Below are 20543 nucleotides of genomic sequence, written 5' to 3'. Positions count from 1 at the left end.
ATATGTCGTGGTTGTCAAGACATGACATCACATGTTGGAGACGTAAAACTTCAGCACTAGCGAGTGACTGTGACAATTTGTAAACAAACATAGCTGCCAGGTTTGCTTCATTAAATACAGAAGATTTTGAGAGAATTTTGAAAGATGTGTTGAACACCTGAAAGGAATGTGTATGAATAGTAATAATAATACAATTGGCTGGCATTTTTCATGGTATAGCAGACATTCAGGTCGTATGATATTGAACGAGTCAAAGACTCGTTCAGTATCATGCTACCTGAATGTCTGCTATACCATGAAAAAAAGCCAGCCAATATTATTTAAATATACACGGACATGGCTTTCCTTAGCTCACTTGTGTAATGACTGAAGGGAGGAAGTGTGGTGTCCTGTAATGTAGCTCAGCAGATCTACACACTCCCTGCTGGAGCCCTCTGATAACTACAACTGCTCTTTGTACTGCTGGTGTTAAGAATAACATATGAAACACAGGAAAACACAATACTGTACTTCAACTGCTGCAACTGACAGTAACCATTACAACCATAAACTACAAAATAGAATGAAAATGGTCAAGCATGAGAATGTGAAAATTCACAAGTATGAAGCCATTCAAAGTAAATGCTTTATCTTTCTTCCTGATTATCACACATTATTCAATCTGTTACACATGTTTTTCCAGGATTTCATCTGTTTGGCCATGTAGAATGATGTCTGCAGCACCAGGTAGTTTGAGATGACGGGGCACTCGACAGCTGGATGATTTGCCAACTCGTAGGAAAAATTCTTCTTCTGTAAAGATCTATCCCATTGCAAAGAGCAACCTTCTGAAGGTATCTTGACTGTCCAATGGCCTCTAAACTGCAAAAATAGTCAGATGGTTTCACTAGCTCTTCACATAACGGCAGCTAAATTGGTTTGTCTGACCACCACTTCACTCACCGGAAGTAAACTCGCAAGCAAAAGTCACATGACTGAATACAGTGTATTCTGATTATGCACACCTGGTCAAAATCGTAGCTCATATATTTAAGGACTCACAGTTCACACTATCATTGTGAAGTAACGCTGTGTATCCTTGCCTGACATTCTCAAGCCATCAATTTTCTGGATTCTGGTTTTTACTTTGTGTTTTTGACTTTGCCTTTTTGATATTGCATTTGACATCCTGTCTGTACCTCGCCTTAACCCCCCCCCCCCCCCCCCCCCCCCCCTTAACTTTCCTTTTGCTTCACATTTTGGATTTTGCCTGCCTGTGTGCCTTAATGAACCCTATAATTGCTTTTACATCCAGCTGTTGCCTGCTTACCTGACAATTGCACACTTTTATACACAATAATGATACATTTAACACTAACCTGTACTGCCCTTCTTAAGATTAGGCAAAAATCCAGGTTGCCAGTAAAATACTGTAAAGTCTAATTTTTTATTAAACAGTGCATCACACAACAGCTACCAACTAGGGAGGGTAAGGGCCAGCATATGCTTCCTCTGAGACACACAAAGCCAGCCATTACATCTTTTCAAACTATAGCTTGTGCAATGTTCCTGAACTCACTTGGAGGAAAGTGTTAACATACATGAGCTCACAGACAGTTAGCTAATGACCTAATTACCATGGGAGAAACAAATGCCACCCATCACATCCAAAAAGCATAGCCAGCTATGCTCACTTGGTTTCTTGGTCACAGTTGGCACTGACATCACCAAACTTGCAATCTCCTTGCAAAAGCCTATATATGCAATTTAACTCTGAAATTATTTGGCTGTTCTTCATTAATTTTTTTAAAAATACACCTGTCTATAGAAAATGAGTTCTTACAGGTCTGTTTTGTGTGTGAAAATGGTAGTAGAGTGGGTTATATGTATATTATATGTTGAGAGAACAATCAAATTCACCAAGGTATTTGAGTTTTTGTGATATGGTGCCCCAGGTTAGGGAATAGTTTATTGTTTATTTCTTTGCAGCTGAGTGAGAGTTTGAACACACATTTCCTCTCCCAGAAACCCACAAGCCAAAGGTAAAGCTGAACCAACTGTCAAAATTTTCAAGAATTTATGCAAAAAAGTCCAGTCATGATGGGTTCGACCCATACTCCAATGGAGCAGCACCCACATGGAAGGAACAGACAGCAGTATAGCACAGAGGTTTATGGCTTGTCTGCAGAAATCTTCACTCTTATTGGCTTCTGGAGCCATGTGTGGTACCAAGCTTGACAAGCTAGGCCACCATAATCAAGTTGCAAAAAAAATAATAAAATAAAATAAAAAAATCTCCCTGAGCTTACGATTGGGGTCCCAGTAGCAGTGAAAACTTTGACTCAAGACTGTTCTAGGACCTCTCATTCTGCAAAAATCAAATAATTATTTGATTAAATTATTCAACCACACCATCTGTCTGCATGCAGTTAATACCTGCTGAAAACACTGCATACTGATATACGTACACTACTGATGACTATGACCAAACTAGATAAGAAGTCCCAAGTGTGTGTTTGAAGGATCTGTAAATCCTTTGCAGTTGAAGTGACTAACTTCCTCTTCAACAGCACCTTTATGAGCACACTTCACTACCCACTGGGGAATTAAGACCACACCATTCTTCCTTGTGCAAGACTTCCTTGTGCTAATTATCATTAATTAATTCTACACAGCAAAATCCTCAGTGTTGAATTAACACCCAGAGTGTTTATTTAACACCCTACTGTGTTTTATATAGGTCCAATTGGACACAAATGAACTCTGAAAGTGTTAATTCAACACTGGGGAATTTGCTGTGAAGTTAATTATGGCTCCCTATAGTTTTATGACCATTAAATGAGTTGAAGTTAAGAGTTTCTCACTTCTACTTTTGTTGCTTGGAAGAAAAATACTTTCACTTCCTTATTTCGTTAAAATTGGATAACTAAGAAACATTTCTGAAGAAAGTGCATGAGGCAGAAACAGGGAAGAAGCACCATTGATGTAAAGTCTAGATTTTGAGTAACTTTCTGCAATATTTATGTACATTATTTAACTTACCAGCCATATCTCATTGTTAACATCCTTCATATGTCTAACACATTTAAACATGCACTGAGTCTTTTCAAGTTCACCTGCCCTTAAAACCATGTACACTGGCATTTAAGGAGGGTTGAGATAACAGTAGGACATGAGGGTTTCCAATATGGTTAGTCATAACTCCTTGTGTACTTTTTTAGGGTGTAGATAGGCCACTTCAGTAATTTCTTACACATTAAAACATTATTATAAAAAATTACTTGTTTTATTGGCCTTTCTCACAGAGCCTTCAGCTTTATGATCTAAATCATAAGTCAGCTTCTCATCTCATTATCTCTAGCCGCTTTATCCTTCTACAGGGTCGCAGGCAAGCTGGAGCCTATCCCAGCTGACTACAGGCGAAAGGCGGGGTACACCCTGGACAAGTCGCCAGGTCATCACAGGGCTGACACATAGACACAGACAACCATTCACACTCACTTTAGAGTCACCAGTTAACCTAAATGTCTTTGGACTGTGGGGGAAACCGGAGCACCCGGAGGAAACCCACGCGGACATGGGGAGAACATGCAAACTCCACACAGAAAGGCCCTCGCCGGCCCCGGGGCTCGAACCCAGGACCTTCTTGCTGTGAGGCGACAGCGCTAACCACTACACCACCGTGCCACCGTAAGTCAGCTTATTTTTCATTTTATTTGTATAGTACCTTTCACAATACTCATTGTCATAAAGCAGCTTTTCAGAAATCTGGGTAGAATTATTAGATTATAAACAGTATTAAGTGCATTGAGGGGATATTGGTATGAACACATTCTGAATAAAATCCAGGGATGAAAACAGAACAGAGTTTATGATTACAGAAATAGTTTATATAAGGTAGAAATCTACAATATCCAGTTGGGATTATCCACTGAAGTAAAGGAATGGGCACAATGGTATTTTTATTTTTTTTTTTGCGGGGGGGCAACTTTTTTATGGTGTCCATGTGGGACCATCCACAGAAGAAGGTGAAATCCTGGTGGGCACAGATGAAGAAGCAGGAGGAACAGCATACAGGTAAAGTGCTTGGATGAATCAAGCAGGTCTGGAGTGTCATAGTGTCAGGTCTGGAGCAACAGCAGAACAAGTGTCAGGATCTGGTAATGGCATTATATCAGGCAGCAGGAGAACATGTACAGCTCAACAGAGAGAGAGAGAACAGATTATTGCTGTAATCATACAGTGGTTTAAAAAGATATGTCATGAACAGAGTGTAAGTAGAGATTCTGGCAGGTGTAGCTATGACAGCTTAACTAAAAAAAAAAAAAGGAGAGCCAGAAGGTAACGCAGGCATGGGGCACCCTGGGACATCAGCATCCTGCCACTCCACCAAATGCTTTAGTGCCCTTTAAGCCCTATTTATGAGCATTGCATATCTTAATAATATGTCAACCAGAAGAGCATCTGTTCCTCTTCTGGGACTTGCTTCCTTCATTGGTTTCTACTCAAAGCTCAGAGAGTACTATCTTGTTACCATGTTCATAAGCTTGCATGCTTATTAGGGGGAATTATTAACTCTATAAATCAAATTTACTACACAATTTTTCCCCCAATATCAAACCACATAATAGCCATGTGCTGCACACACATACTCGTGTGTGTGTGTGTGTATTTTATATTTTATTTATTTTTATATATATATATATATATATATATATATATATATATATATATATATATATATATATATATATAAAGCAATGTTCAAATAAAAAAATGAATATATTATAGTATTAGAGCCTTACAGCAAAAGCATTTTTTAAGCAAATGTCTGAAATAAAAGTAGTAGTGCTGCCTTTGGTTTCAGATCACTATCTAAAGAGGAAGTAAGTATTAAAATGGCTCATGAAACAAGCTTGTTGGGCATATACAAAACATACTCCTGTGGAAGCAACAACCTTAGGTCATTTTTGGAGGTAGCAAACTGTTTTTCAACTAATAGCAAATTAACAACCAGATATAATTTTCTATAATTATGTATCTATGTATTTTGTGTGTTAGAGAAACAGGCAGGGTTTTTTTTCTTCATAGAAAAAAAAAGTATTAAGTCAATATTATTAATGCACTAGGTCCAGCAAATCCAGAGTCAAGGCTAAGATGTGGTTGGTTACTACATTCCTCCTAATGGCTGTAACACAGACACATGCGGACTATCCTGCACTGCAAGCTGTTTTGTCACAGAAGGGACTGCAAAAAGGTACGACATTTCACAGAATAGCAAACAGAGACAAAAAGAGAAACAAGAAAGAAACAAAATGACCATGAATATCACCTTATATAGCATCTGTACTCTTAGTAACTTCCAAATTAAGAGAATTATATTTCATAATTTTCATAGTATTCTAAGTTGTTTAGTAGAAACTATATTAAATTTTGTACCTTTAGGCTTAATTTTAAAAATAAATTAAAATCGGCCATTAGATTGGACTCCTCCATTGATATTTTCTTTCACATGTTTTAGCTAATTAGTTATTATATTTCATAATTCCTCATGCTCTTTTCAATTATCGGCAGATATGGTCAAAATTCTGTCTGAGTGGGTGGGCACATAATTTAAAAAAATACTGTAAAGTATGAAATTATAGACTACAGCCAGACTCATACTCTATCGCAAGAGGAAATCTTGCCACTGCCTATTGCTCACACTGTATGACGGTACACAGCATGATATTGCCCCTACAGTATGTACAAAGTGTGAAGACCTTGAAGACAGGGTTTGCCAAGGTTGGAGTGAAAGAACTTGAATGGCCTGCACAGAGCCCTGACCTTAACCCCACTGAACACCTTTGCGATGAATTGCCAACTATGCCCCAGGCCTCCTTACCTAACATAAGTGCCTGATCTCACTAGTGCTTTGTGGCAAAATGAGCACAAATCCCAGAGCCATGCTCCAAAATCTAGTGGAAAGCCTTCCAAGAAGAGTGGAGGTTATTATAACAGCAAAGGGGGAATAAATCTTGAACAGGATGTTCAAAAAGCACATATGAATTTGATGGTCAGGTGCCCACATATTTTTGGTGATTATATATAGTGGAGGATGGGATGCATTATGATTGAATTGCACTGTAATGGAATTGTCTTCATGTACAGCATTTGGCTCCTATAAATTAAAGTTCACTCTGCGATAACCTGGCGACTTGTCCAGGGTGTACCCTGCCTCTCGCTCATCGTCAGTTGGGATAGGCTCCAGCTTGCCTGAGACCCTGTAGAACAGGATAAGCAGCTACAGATAATGGAAGGATGGATGGATGGATGGATATCAACGTTCATCTAAAAGAGCCTACAGCATGTTAATATGATTACCAAGCAATCATACCACACTGATAGAAAAGTCACAAATAGACTCTGACAATTCTCTGACACTCTGATGGATCTAGCAAATGACATGTTACTTCACATCAGTTTGAAAATAATGACAAGAAGACAATGAATCATTTTAAAAGACCAATGTAATCACACAGTGTGAAGCAGCTTTACACTAAGATTTTGGAATGATTGAAATGCAATTTTGCTATTAATGGCATTTTTATTTGGGGGGGGGGGGGGGGGGGGTTAGTTGCTAAATTGCATGTGAAATGGATGGTAAATAGTGTGTGTATCACGGTATTTGTACTGGCCTTTATTTCAGATATTAACTTGAGAGGAAGTAGGTATCAAACTGACGAATGAATAAATCTTGTTGAGCACATTTTAAATGCCACTGATAATAACATTCAAATAATAATCAATATAGGAAGAAATACTGGGGGGGGGGGGGGGGGGGGGGGCAATCATCTCATAAATTTTTCTTAGTGGGCAGGAGACCTTAATGATCTGAGAACTGGCATGAAGATAGAAACTTTAAGAGGCTATTATTTGTATATTGATATTAAAATATACATCTAGCCCAGACTCACATTTTAATTAGATTCATAATTTTGGTCTTTTAACACTGTATCATTTGAAATGTACCAAACTGTCACATCAGTGGTAGAATCGGCTTCCCACTGTATATCCCAGAGCACGATGCAGCCTACAAACATGGTCACCGTGAATTACAACAAACAACACCCACAAACTCTCTCTCATTCACAGTCACCTTTCTACTGATTAACCACACTTGGACTCAATAATTAACCCTGCTATATATACACACAACCCTGCAGTTCACTACAAAGTATACACTGTGTCTTTGTTACTGGTCAGTACCAAGCCTTTGTATTTTTTCATTCTGACACTCTGGTTTTGATCCTTTAGATAGATAGAGATTAGATTAGATAAAACTTTATTTATCCCTTTGGGAGGGTTCCCTCAGGGAAATTAAAATTCCAGCAGCATCATTACAGATAAACAGAGAAAAGAAATAGAGGAAAACTTCTAGATAAATTAAAATAAATTAAGTATTTACATATACAAATATAAAAGAATAAGATATGGGAGGTGGCACGGTGGTGTAGGCTACTGCTCCTTCCTGTCCTCTGTCCTCGTTACCCCTCCTCCCCCCCAGAGAGGAGTTGTACAGTCTGATGGCATGAGGGACAAAGGAGTTTTTGAGTCTGTTCATCCTGCACTTGGGAAGGAGCATTCTGTCACTGAACAGGCTCCTCTGGTTGCTGATGACACTGTGCAGAGGGTGACTGGCATCGTCCATGATCTTTCTCTAGTTTTCTGGTTTCTGACTCCTAGTTTATACTATTTGCCTATTGCCTGACCACTGCTTGGCTTCTTAATTTTGGAAAAAATAAAGATAAATGTACATTAGCCTTTTTCCTTTGTTCTAGATCTATTTTTTTCTAAAAAGAAAAATAAAATTGGAGAAATTATAATAATTAAAAAACTAACAAACCTAGCTCTCTAAATGTATCATTAACTTGGAATAGCCTAAATTAGCTTGGAATCTTCTTAACAAGATCAAAAGCCAAACCAAATTCTTCCATGACCAGGCATGCAAACTAATTACAGAGGTCTCTAACAGTTAACTTTCTGATATCAGTGTAAAACCCTTACAAAACTATTAGATGTTAGATAGTGCTAGAAAATACCTTATGTTTCTATAACAGCATGCCTTAGACAGTAGTGTTGGCTGCAAGGAAAATCATAGATTTATATGAACACTCTCATTCTCATATATTGTTTCTATAGTAACAACTTACACAGGGACATGTATGGTAAACATTCCACAAAAATACGTGTGAAATTTTTGATATGGTGAAGTTTTATGGGTTTATTTCATATTTTTTGAAGGAATCTCTACTGTCAGTGACCTTTAACCATCATATGTAATGCTGTTCCTTTAAAGGTTTTATGGCTAATTAAAAAAAAAAAATACTGACAGATTCCAGATCATCGCATAGGACTTTGCAAAATAGACATCTCTGTGAACCATAATGTTGTCAGTGAGAGAATCTGAACTGTGTTGACAGACTTTTATTTGCCTTTATATCAATTTGTGTGTGGGAGGGGGAGAGTCACCGACATGTTAAATTTTAAATGTACAGACATTGTGATCAATGTATACATTTTAAACGTAGAAGGTAAATGTGTTGTTCATTTTGTAATTGTCTCCTGCCCTCTCAGCATACATGTCAACCTTTGGTCAATCAAACCTGTATAACCAACCTCCAAAATCCGTATTTCCCTTATAAAATCCGTATAAGATGCAAATTAAAATAATTTACCTAAAATTTGAATGATAATTAACAATGATATATCCCAGTTACTTTTTATTCAATATTAATAACAATAAACCTTCAGAATGAATACAAAGCTCCAATGTTTGACAAAAACACAAAGTGTTATCAGCGTAGTTACGAAGGAAATACTTCATTGTTTGGAGACAGGTTTCACCGAGCGGCTATTATGCATGAGACTTCATATTAGCCACAAAGTCAGAAAAATCTGTTTGTAAAATTACGTTATAATGACCAAATACAATGAAAAGTATTTTTCCAGTCTCACCTGTGAAAGGTAATCCCATGTGATCTCATTTGGACGGTAAACCTGTTGGTACAGTTAAACGCAGCACATGAATGAGGCATCTTTATTCTCAGCTACTGTCTAGACGCTATACCAGAGATGGTTGAAGAATCTCCACTTTGCCACATCCAATATGGCGGCGAGGATGACGTATGATTCTACGCAGAAGGTGGCGTCTATGTTTATATGTCTATGACTTCACGGTTGGCGGGATTCTCGCAATGCAGTGTGCGCATGATCAAAAGTGGAACGAAGTCTCGCTACCACAAGATAACGCGTGATTTCATAAGACTCTTTACTGGCTGTCTGTGGTGTACAGTACGTTTGTAAATGTTATGTGCTCTTTTATCATCGTGGGAATTGATTATAGCTCTAAATAAACATTGAAGTTTTTTTAAAGAATCCGTATAACTTTATTTATACGCCCGTATACTACGTTTATTGAATCAAATCCGTATAAAATACGGACATTCCGTATAGGTTGACATGTATGTCTCAGAGTTTTGTGTCATTTGGAAAAGCAATGCTAGCATTTGTTTGTGTGTTTTCTTTTCTTTTTGATACCATATGGTGCTAGATTTGCAACAAGGCTGATGGTGTAAAAATCAAGTATACTGGGGGCATTTGTTCAGCTGGTTTAAGAACAGCCACTGGCTGCCAAGAGCTTGTTTGTATATCGTGACAGATCTCTGATTTTGGGAAACAGAGGAACGGGAAGCAAGTTTCAGAACAGGGGAATTCCTTTATTTGTACACACTTTTCAGTGACTCTTTCACACCACACACACACACAGTTCTTTCTCTCATTCCTGACTGTCTGAAAGACACACAGAGACACAGGTTAAGAGACAGCCAGTAATTTGACACAGGCGCAGCTCATCACATGTTACCGGCTGGTTCAACCTGCCTCCTCGCCGTTCACAGCCGACGCTCAACCATGCCCCCGCTGACACACACACAAACTTTCAAGCACCACTGTATACACACACACACATTATATATATCTATCTCAGTGGCGAACCGTGAGCACTACAGCTGGGCCTTCACCTCAGCCCTCATATTGATGAGAAAATAAATAATCGCGGCAAAGGCACAGAGGATGACTTGAAAGCGAAGTAACTGATCGTTTAATTAACGACGACAAGGATGTAAACAAACAGACCATAACATCACAACTTCCCCAACAGGAAACATTGCATAAAACTCGTGACCTTTAAAAAAAAATATTATATATATATATATATATATATATATATATATATATATATATGCTAACAGCACTATTAAATAACAGCGTACAAAAAAACAAACAATCTTCAAACTGTAATGCAATTTCAAATGAATAATTCTTAAAGTTGGCAATAAAAAGACATATTTTAAATTGACATGAAGTACAAATAGCCTACATTTCCATTTCGGGAGGCGCATCAAATAAAAGTCTTTTTGTTTGTTTTCTTACAGCCCGTCATCCATGGATACCTCGGATAATTTTCCATCTTGAAATGCCTTTCCACCGTTTTTACATTTTCTTTTAACTCTAATTGTGGAGTTGGTCTTCCGTTTTTTATTATCTCCAGCTTTTCGGTGAAAGGTCGCCTTGAAAAAGGCGATGCTAGCAAGCTAGCCACAACGTCGCTCTCGTTATCCGGCATTCAACTCTCAACCACTAATTCTATCAATTTTATTTTGCCCGCTACTGTCCTGTCGGCTAAGAGCATTGGCTAGGACTTCATGAAGGCCTACAATCTTTTGTTTTTGTCCCGCCCACTTAAAATCAAACATTGATTGGTCAATTTCCCCATCATTCTCCATATCAAAATACATAGCTCAGGCCTTCTCAGGGACTTGTGAAGTCCTAACCAATTAATGAGCTCGCTCTCCATGAGGGACGATTTTGATTGGACAGCGTGTTTCAGCCAGTAACCCTTTCATTGCTGATGTGAACTTGACAGTAAACTTAACTGAAGAACACGTGAGAAATGTATTAGTGTATGGTATTAAATTAGACAGTTTTTAAAAAAATATATGCATATTTATATTATTTATTAGCTACTTTTGGTCCAAAATTTTTAAGGCCTTCTCTGAAGGCCTAGAAGGCCCTGACGGTTCCCCTCTGATATATCTCATCTCATTATCTCTAGCCGCTTTTATCCTTCTACAGGGTCGCAGGCAAGCTGGAGCCTATCCCAGCTGACTACGGGCGAAAGGCGGGGTACACCCTGGACAAGTCGCCAGGTCATCACAGGGCTGACACAGACAACCATTCACACTCACATTCACACCTACGGTCAATTTAGAGTCACCAGTTAACCTAACCTGCATGTCTTTGGACTGTGGGGGAAACCGGAGCACCCGGAGGAAACCCACGCGGACACGGGGAGAACATGCAAACTCCACACAGAAAGGCCCTCGCCGGCCACGGGGCTCGAACCCAGGACCTTCTTGCTGTGAGGCGACAGCGCTAACCACTACACCACCGTGCCGCCCCCTCTGATATATATATATATATATATATATATACACAGTGGTGCTTGAAAGTTTGTGAACCCTTTAGAATTTTCTATATTTCTGCATAAATATGACCTAAAACATCATCAGATTTTCACACAAGTCCTAAAAGTAGATAAAGAGAACCCAGTTAAACAAATGAGACAAAAATATTATACTTGGTCATTTATTTATTGAGGAAAATTATCCAATATTACATATCTGTGAGTGGCAAAAGTATGTGAACCTTTGCTTTCAGCATCTGGTGTGACCCCCTTGTGCAGCAATAACTGCAACTAAACGTTTGCGGTAACTGTTGATCAGTCCTGCACACCGGCTTGGAGGAATTTTAGCCCATTCCTCCGTACAGAACAGCTTCAACTCTGGGATGTTGGTGGGTTTCCTCACATGAACTGCTCGCTTCAGGTCTTTCCACAACATTTCCATTGGATTAAGGTCAGGACTTTGACTTGGCCATTCCAAAACATTAACTTTATTCTTCTTTAACCATTCTTTGGTAGAACGACTTGTGTGCTTATGGTCATTGTCTTGCTGCATGACCCACCTTCTCTTGAGATTCAGTTCATGGACAGATGTCCTGACATTTTCCTTTAGAATTCGCTGGGATAATTCAAATTCATTGTTCCATCAATGATGGCAAGCTGTCCTGGCCCAGATGCAGCAAATCAGGCCCAAACCATGATACTACCACCACCATGTTTCACAGATGGGATAAGGTTCTTATGCTGGAATGCAGTGTTTTCCTTTCTCCAAACATAACGCTTCTCATTTAAACCAAAATGTTCTATTTTGGTCTCATCCGTCCACAAAACATTTTTCCAATAGCCTTCTGGCTTGTCCACGTGATCTTTAGCAAACTGCAGATGAGCAGCAATGTTCTTTTTGGAGAGCAGTGGCTTTCTCCTTGCAACCCTGCCATGCACACCATTGTTGTTCAGTGTTCTCCTGATGGTGGACTCATGAACATTAACATTAGTCAATGTGAGAGAGGCCTTCAGTTGCTTAGAAGTTACCCTGGGGTCCTTTGTGACCTTGCCGACTAATACACGCCTCGCTCTTGGAGTGATCTTTGTTGGTTGACCACTCCTGGGGAGGGTAACAATGGTCTTGAATTTCCTCCATTTGTACACAATCTGTCTGACTGTGGATTGGTGGAGTCCAAACTCTTTAGAGATGGTTTTATAACCTTTTCCAGACTGATGAGCATCAACAACACTTTTTCTGAGGTCCTCAGAAATCTCCTTTGTTCGTGCCATGATACACTTCCACAAACATGTGTTGTGAAGATCAGACTTTGATAGATCCCTGTTCTTTAAATAAAACAGGGTGCCCACTCACACCTGATTGTCATCCCATTGATTGAAAACACCTGACTCTAATTTCACCTTCAAATTAACTGCTAATCCTAGAGGTTCACATACTTTTGCCACTCACAGATATGTAATATTGGATCATTTTCCTCAATAAATAAATTACCAAGTATAATATTTTTGTCTCATTTGTTTAACTGGGTTCTCTTTATCTACTTTTAGGACTTGTGTGAAATTCTGATGATGTTTCAGGTTATATTTATGCAGAAATAATGAAAACTCTAAAGGGTTCACAAATTTTCAAGCACCACTGTATACACACACAAAATATATATATATATATACACACACACACACACACACACACACACAGTGCGGCACGGTGGTGTAGTGGTTAGCACTGTCGCCTCACAGCAAGAAGGTCCGGGTTCGAGCCCCGTGGCTGGCGAGGGCCTTTCTGTGCGGAGTTTGCATGTTCTCCCCGTGTCTGCATGGGTTTCCTCCGGGTGCTCCGGTTTCTCCCACAGTCCAAAGACATGCAGGTTAGGTTAACTGGTGACTCTAAATTGACCATAGGTGTGAATGGTTGTCTGTGTCTATGTGTCAGCCCTGTGATGACCTGGCGACTTGTCCAGGGTGTACCCTGCCTTTCGCCCGTAGTCAGCTGGGATAGGCTCCAGCTTGCCTGCGACCCTGTAGAAGGATAAAGCGGCTAGAGATAATGAGATGAGATGAGATGAGATATATATACACAACCCCAATTCCAAAAAAGTTGGGACAAAGTACAAATTGTAAATAAAAACGGAATGCAATGATGTGGAAGTTTCAAAATTCCATATTTTATTCAGAATAGAACATAGATGACATATCAAATGTTTAAACTGAGAAAATGTACCATTTAAAGAGAAAAATTAGGTGATTTTAAATTTCATGACAACATCATATCTCAAAAAATTTGGGACAAGGCCATGTTTACCACTGTGAGACATCACCTGTTCTCTTTACAACAGTCTGTAAACGTCTGGGGACTGAGGAGACAAGTTGCTCAAGTTTAGGGATAGGAATGTTAACCCATTCTTGTCTAATGTAGGATTTTAGATGCTCAACTGTCTTAGGTCTTTTTTGTCGTATCTTCCGTTTTATGATGCACCAAATGTTTTCTATGGGTGAAAGATCTGGACTGCAGGCTGGCCAGTTCAGTACCCGGACCCTTCTTCTATGCAGCCATGATGCTGTAATTGATGCAGTGTGTGGTTTGGCATTGTCATGTTGGAAAATGCAAGGTCTTTCCTGAAAGAGACGTCGTCTGGATGGGAGCATATGTTACTCTAGAACCTGGATATACCTTCCAGCATTGATGGTGTCTTTCCAGATGTGTAAGCTGCCCATGCCACACGCACTAATGCAACCCCATACCATCAGAGATGCAGGCTTCTGAACTGAGCGCTGATAACGACTTGGGTCATCCTTCTCCTCTTTAGTCCGAATGACACGGCATCCCTGATTTCCATAAAGAACTTCAAATTTTGATTCGTCTGACCACAGAACAGTTTTCCACTTTGCCACAGTCCATTTTAAATGAGCCTTGGCCCAGAGAAGATGTCTGCGCTTCTGGATCATGTTTAGATACGGCTTCTTCTTTGAACTGTAGAGTTTTAGCTGGCAATGGCGGATGGCATGGTGAATTGTGTTCACAGATAATGTTCTCTGGAAATATTCCTGAGCCCATTTTGTGATTTCCAATACAGAAGCATGCCTGCATGTGACGCAGTGCCGTCTAAGGGCCCGAAGATCACGGGCACCCAGTATGGTTTTCCGGCCTTGACCCTTACGCACAGAGATTCTTCCAGATTCTCTGAATCTTTTGATGATATTGTGCATTGTAGATGATGATATGTTCAAACTCTACAATTTTACACTGTCGAACTCCTTTCTGATATTGCTCCACTATTTGTCGGTGCAGAATTAGGGGGATTGGTGATCCTCTTCCCATCTTTACTTCTGAGAGCCACTGCCACTCCAAGATGCTCTTTTTATACCCAGTCATGTTAATGACCTATTGCCAATTGACCTAATGAGTTGCAATTTGGTCCTCCAGCTGTTCCTTTTTTGTACCTTTTAACTTTTCCAGCCTCTTATTGCCCCTGTCCCAACGTTTTTGAGATGTGTTGCTGTCATGAAATTTCAAATGAGCCAATATTTGGCATGACATTTCAAAATGTTTCACTTTCAACATTTGATATGTTGTCTATGTTCTATTGTGAATACAATATCAGTTTTTGAGATTTGTAAATCATTGCATTCTGTTTTTATTTACAATTTGTACTTTGTACCAACTTTTTTGGAATCGGGGTTGTATATATATATATATATATATATATATATATATATATATATATGTGTGTGTGTGTGTGTATGTGTGTGTGTGAATTGAGTCCAGGTGTGTGCAATCAGTAGTCAGGTGACTGTGAGCGGTGAGGTGCCTGTTGGGTGCTGTAGTCCATGGCAGCCATGTTTGAAGGGCCGCAGTAAATTCTAGGAAACTGAGTCCTGAGTGTTGGCAGGTGCATATGTGACAGTTTGCAAGAGTTGGATGTTTTATCCTGAGAGTAAAATCCTACCGGCTTTATGTCTTGATTGGGTACTGATGCTTCCAGTCATATCTCTGTGAAATGCAAAAACACATCAGTTCCTGAGGGTTTATTTATTTATTTATTTTGTCCAGTGAATCCTGCAGTACTGTGAGAATTTTATTTTTTTTACAACACTTTTTTCCTCCTCCCCCTTCCTCTCTTCCCCATATCTTATTCTTTTTATATTTGTATTTGTAAATACTTAATTTATTTTAATTTATTTTAATTTATCTAGAAGTTTTCCTCTATTTCTTTTCTCTGTTTATCTGTAATGATGCTGCTGGAATCTTAATTTCCCTGAGGGAACCCTCCCAAAGGGATCAATAAAGTTTTATCTAATCTAATCTAATCTAATCTAATCTAATCTAATCTAATCTAATCTAATCTAATCTAATCTAATCTAATCTAATCTAATCTAATAACACTGCCCTCTTGTTTATGATAAAGTGTAGCGCCAGAATCCACAGAGCTCCCTCTGGTGTTCATATATGGTAAATGTGGAGTGTAAATTCTGTCTAGAGATGTGTGTGTGTGTGTGTGTGTGTGTGTGTGTGTGTGTTAGAATGGACAATGTTGTGTTACTTACTTTTTCTTTCTATATGTGTAGCATCTCACTGGGCAACTGACTGGCTTCAGAATGAACTGAGTAAAATTAAGCTCCCAGAGGTCAGAGGGAGTGTCGATATTTTTTTGGGCTCAGTTTACTATGTCCTGTATGAGTAAGTACCTAAACCAGTTGTGAATATTGTATTACAAAAACAAATCAGAACTAACCAAAACAAAAGCAATTTGATTGATTTCTGAAGATTTCTGAAGCAGATGTAAAAGCAGATTAAAACTATCTTTTGGTTGATATTCCTCACTCTCATAAACACATAACTATTAATCCTGACTTTGGTTACTGCATAATTTATAGCAATTACTGAGTAATATACTTTACAGTGAATTACTGATTAATAAGCTGTGGCTAAGAGCAAATTAGGGTAAATTACTGTTTTTCTTTTTTTTCTCCATTTGAAATCTTACTGGATACAATATATAATATTTGTTGTTTCTACACATCAGCTGCATTTTATTGTTGCCTTGTTGGAACATGATGGTTTTTTTTTTTTTAATGGTGAAAGTATTTGGTTTGTGATGTCCCTTCTTGGCCATTTTACACGGGGAGTTCCAGCAGTGTGTAGACAAGTCCAGAGAATACATGTCTTTTTCAATATTAAGTGCTTCACACTAAAGAGACAGAGAAAGCTCAAATTTTATATGCAGATAGACAATTTTTGCTTTGAAAGATGACATCTTTTGATGCTATTCTCCCTATTTTCTTTTTATGAAAGATATTTTTCCACAATAGTCAGAATGTAGATGCCTGCATCTACTGTACACCCCTAGGGGGTTCTGAACAAACTAAGTTGTCAGTGTCAGCAAATGCAGTCATATGGTGCTTTTGTTTGTTTTTATAACAGAATTTTCCTCTAAAGTCTGTCAGTGGGACCAAAATAGGATCAAATGATGTCAGTTTGAGCAAACGATGGAAAAATTAATCCAAAGATTTGTCTTCATTTCTACTGGCTTAAAGTGTTACTATTTAACATGCTGTACTTGCTATTCTATTGTTACTCCTCAGCATGACTATTGCACGCTGCGATTTGCCAGAACCCTCTGTGGCCTTTTCTGAGGGAACAGGTGTATCTCTAAAAGTGAATGGACTCTCCCTTGCCATCACTGGGCACTGGAATACGGAATTTGGCTTGATGTAAGTCGGGGTGGTGGGGTTCAATGTGTTTTTATCATGTTACTTTATGCTACACTACATACATGTACAGTTTGGTTCATTACAGAATTAGAACATTAAAAATTAAGTTACTTATTTAAAATATGCTAGTGGACAGTCAATAGGCTGTGGACACTATAACCTTTGAGGTAGGTTTATGTGTTAATGTCCTCTTCTTTATGATATGTCGGCTAAATTGAGCCTGTTATATTGGACAAAGCTATTACACTGAGACGGGGATACACCCTTGACAGGTCACCAGTCTATATGGCAGGGCTAACACAGAGAGACAGACAGTCATTCACACGTATGGGCAGTTTAGAGTAGCCAGCTGACCTAATCTGCATGCCTGTGGACTATGGGAACAAATCAGAGCACCCAGAGGAACCAACACAGGCATGAGGAGAACATGCAAAATCCACACAGAAAAGCCCCAGAAAAAGTACTATTTTTAATTATATGCACTAAATCAGGTGTTCCACTACATGTTGTGATTAGAATTATTTCCATATTTAATTGAAGCTACTCTTTTTTTTCTATTCATTGAATTTTCGGTGCTGAGCGGCGGGGAGCCCCAGTGTAGAAAATAAAAAAGGAAGTAAAATTTAATTATCATGCAGATGGACTATTAATATTAATTAAAGGGACAATTAAATGTACAAAAAGCACAGACAATGAGTGCTTCATTGGCATTTTAGGCAATATAGTTTGACCCCCATTCTTCTGTGAAGAAAGCACTGGGTTCTCTGTATGGGCTGTAGTTCCATTGCTTACATCTGTCTGATGATGTCTGGTATTTCAGTGTCTGGTTGCTTACTTTCTTTGTAAAAGCTGTGTAGTTAGTCATAAATATTATTTTGGGCATTTTAATTTAAATGTATGCATTGGGGGGCAGCACGGTGGCGTAGTGGTTAGCGCTGTCGCCTCACAGCAAGAAGGTCTGGGTTCGAGCCCCGTGGCCGACGAGGGCCTTTCTGTGCGGAGTTTGCATGTTCTCCCCATGTCCGTGTGGGTTTCCTCCGGGTGCTCCGGTTTCCCCCACAGTCCAAAGACATGCAGGTTAGGTTAACTGGTGACTCTAAATTGACCGTAGGTGTGAATGTGAGTGTGAATGGTTGTCTGTGTCTATGTGTCAGCCCTGTGATGACCTGGCGACTTGTCCAGGGTGTACCCTGCCTTTCGCCCGTAGTCAGCTGGGATAGGCTCCAGCTTGCCTGCAACCCTGTAGAACAGGATAAAGCGGCTAGAGATAATGAGATGAGATGTATGCATTGGGATTTTAATGATACTGTTATTCCTTTCAAATACCTCTCTCTCTCTCTCTTTCTCTCTCTCTCTCTCTCTCTCTCTCTCTCACACACACACACACACACACACACAGTCTACAATTCCCAAACTGAAGGCAAAATCTGCAGAAACTAATTGTTTTCACTGTTATGAATCGATTCAAGAAAAGAACAGACCTGGGAGCATTACACTTTCAAACATTTTACCACAGATATGGAACAAATGTGAACATGAGCCTGACAGATCTGTAACCTTTGTATCCATTATGGTCCAGGATCACTCACACACACCTTTTTATCAAAGCTGAAAAGGCCATCTTAAATGTAAGATTAAAAAAAAAAAAAAAGGCATTGGTCTGGAGAAAGAGAGGTGGCAACAACAATGCAATGAGCTTACTTGATAAATGTTGGCTAATACTGAGGAAACACACACACACACACACACACACACACACACACACACACACACACACACTCTGCCTAGCTAGTATTATTAAATTGTATCCTTTACTGTTGGGAATTGGAAATGCATTTATTTAATTCAGTCTTATAAGGCAGGGATAAATACATCCCCATCAAATAAATAAATAAATAAATAAATAAATACAATTTTTCAAAAGCATCCCCCCAACAATACACACTCAGGCTAGGTGTATAAGCGCATAGTGATTCCATACAATGTACAGTGGTGTCATTCAGTCTTTCAGTAATATTTGTATAAATTATAAAAATGAAATCAGTTATTTTTACAATGATAAATAAGTTAGTCTAAGGACTTGAGTACCTATGTAAATGCAATATTCCAGCTTTATTTTTTTATTAATCTGTTAACACTTTTTACCCTGGATTTTCTTTTTGTTTTTTTCTTTTTGTATATTGAACAGAAAACAAATATATTTACTCCATTTTAATGTGTGGCTGTAATGTAACATAATGAGGGAAAATGAATACTTCCTGAATGCAATGTGTACATAAACTTTGTGTTGTATAATGCCATTGTAAAGTTTAAAATATACTCTAGTACAACTCAAGTACACTGATATGTGCTTTAATGCAGTCATGATGGCGGTTGGTTTGATCTGGCTATATATACCATCAATCTCAACACATTGTTGGAGTTTGAGAGCACTGAAGAGCACCTTTCCATTTACACTGTCACATGTTATGCCGATGTGGAAGGTATTCAGCTGAACTTCCATGGTGGTGGAAGGTAAGTCTAAATGTATTTAATTTAATATTAATGTCTCATGCATGATAGGAAGTATAGTACATACCAGAATACACAATTAGATATTAACAACCAAACCATTTTTCTGATTCTCTTTCTAGAATACTTATTCACTCTGTGGCTAAAAGTTTATAGACATCTGATGATCACACCCATATGTACTTGTTGAACATACCATTTCCGATTTAGTCCCCTTTTGCTGTTACAATAACCTCCAATCTTCTGAAGAGGCTTTCCACTAGATTTTGGAGTATGGCTGTGGGGATTTGCCCATTCAGCCACATGTTCAAATGTCAAGGTCAGGAACTGACGCCATACTAGAACGTCTGGTGTGCAGTCACCGTTCCAATTAATCTCAAAGGTGTTCAGGGGGTTTGAGGTCAGGGCTCTATGTAGGCCACTCAAGTTCTTCCACATCACCCTTGGCAAACCATGTCTTCATGGAGCTCACATTGTGCCCAGAGGCATTGCCATGCTGCAACAGGTTTGGGTCCCTTATGGCCCTTTTCCACTACCCTTTTTCAGCTCACTTCAGCTCGCTTCAGCCCACTTCAGCCCGACACGGCTCGTGTTTCGACTATCTAAGAACAGCACGACTCAGCTCGCTTCAGCCCTGCTTAGCCCCCAAAACTCGCACAGTTTTGGAGTGGGGCTGAAGCGAGCCAAACCGAGCTGAGTGAGGCTGGGGGTGTGAGCAGACACTCCCCTGTGCACTGATTGGTGAGGAGGAGTGTCCTCACATGCCCACACACGCCCTGCGAGCACGCTGGGATCTGTAAACACCGTAAACCCGGAAGAAGGAGAATTACGAATT

General features: G+C 39.1%; 1 protein-coding gene across 1 annotated transcript in view; it reads left to right on the top strand.

Annotated features, from left to right (window-relative positions):
- The first annotated feature begins 4891 nt into the window (after positions 1-4891).
- Positions 4892-20543, top strand: part of bpifcl (BPI fold containing family C, like) — a 45275-nt gene continuing 29623 nt past the window's right edge. Inside the window, exons 1-5 of the mRNA XM_060931703.1 lie at positions 4892-4955; positions 5109-5236; positions 16052-16163; positions 17069-17197; positions 19559-19711. Coding sequence (XP_060787686.1) covers positions 5137-5236; positions 16052-16163; positions 17069-17197; positions 19559-19711 — 494 coding nt within the window. The 5' untranslated portion in view covers positions 4892-4955; positions 5109-5136. The remainder of the gene's footprint in view (positions 4956-5108; positions 5237-16051; positions 16164-17068; positions 17198-19558; positions 19712-20543) is intronic.

This window comes from Neoarius graeffei, chromosome 10 (genome assembly GCF_027579695.1).
Source record: "Neoarius graeffei isolate fNeoGra1 chromosome 10, fNeoGra1.pri, whole genome shotgun sequence".
Taxonomy (NCBI): Eukaryota; Metazoa; Chordata; class Actinopteri; order Siluriformes; family Ariidae; genus Neoarius; species Neoarius graeffei.
Note: the sequence above shows the minus strand (reverse complement) of the source record. Positions and strands in the feature narration are given on the sequence as shown.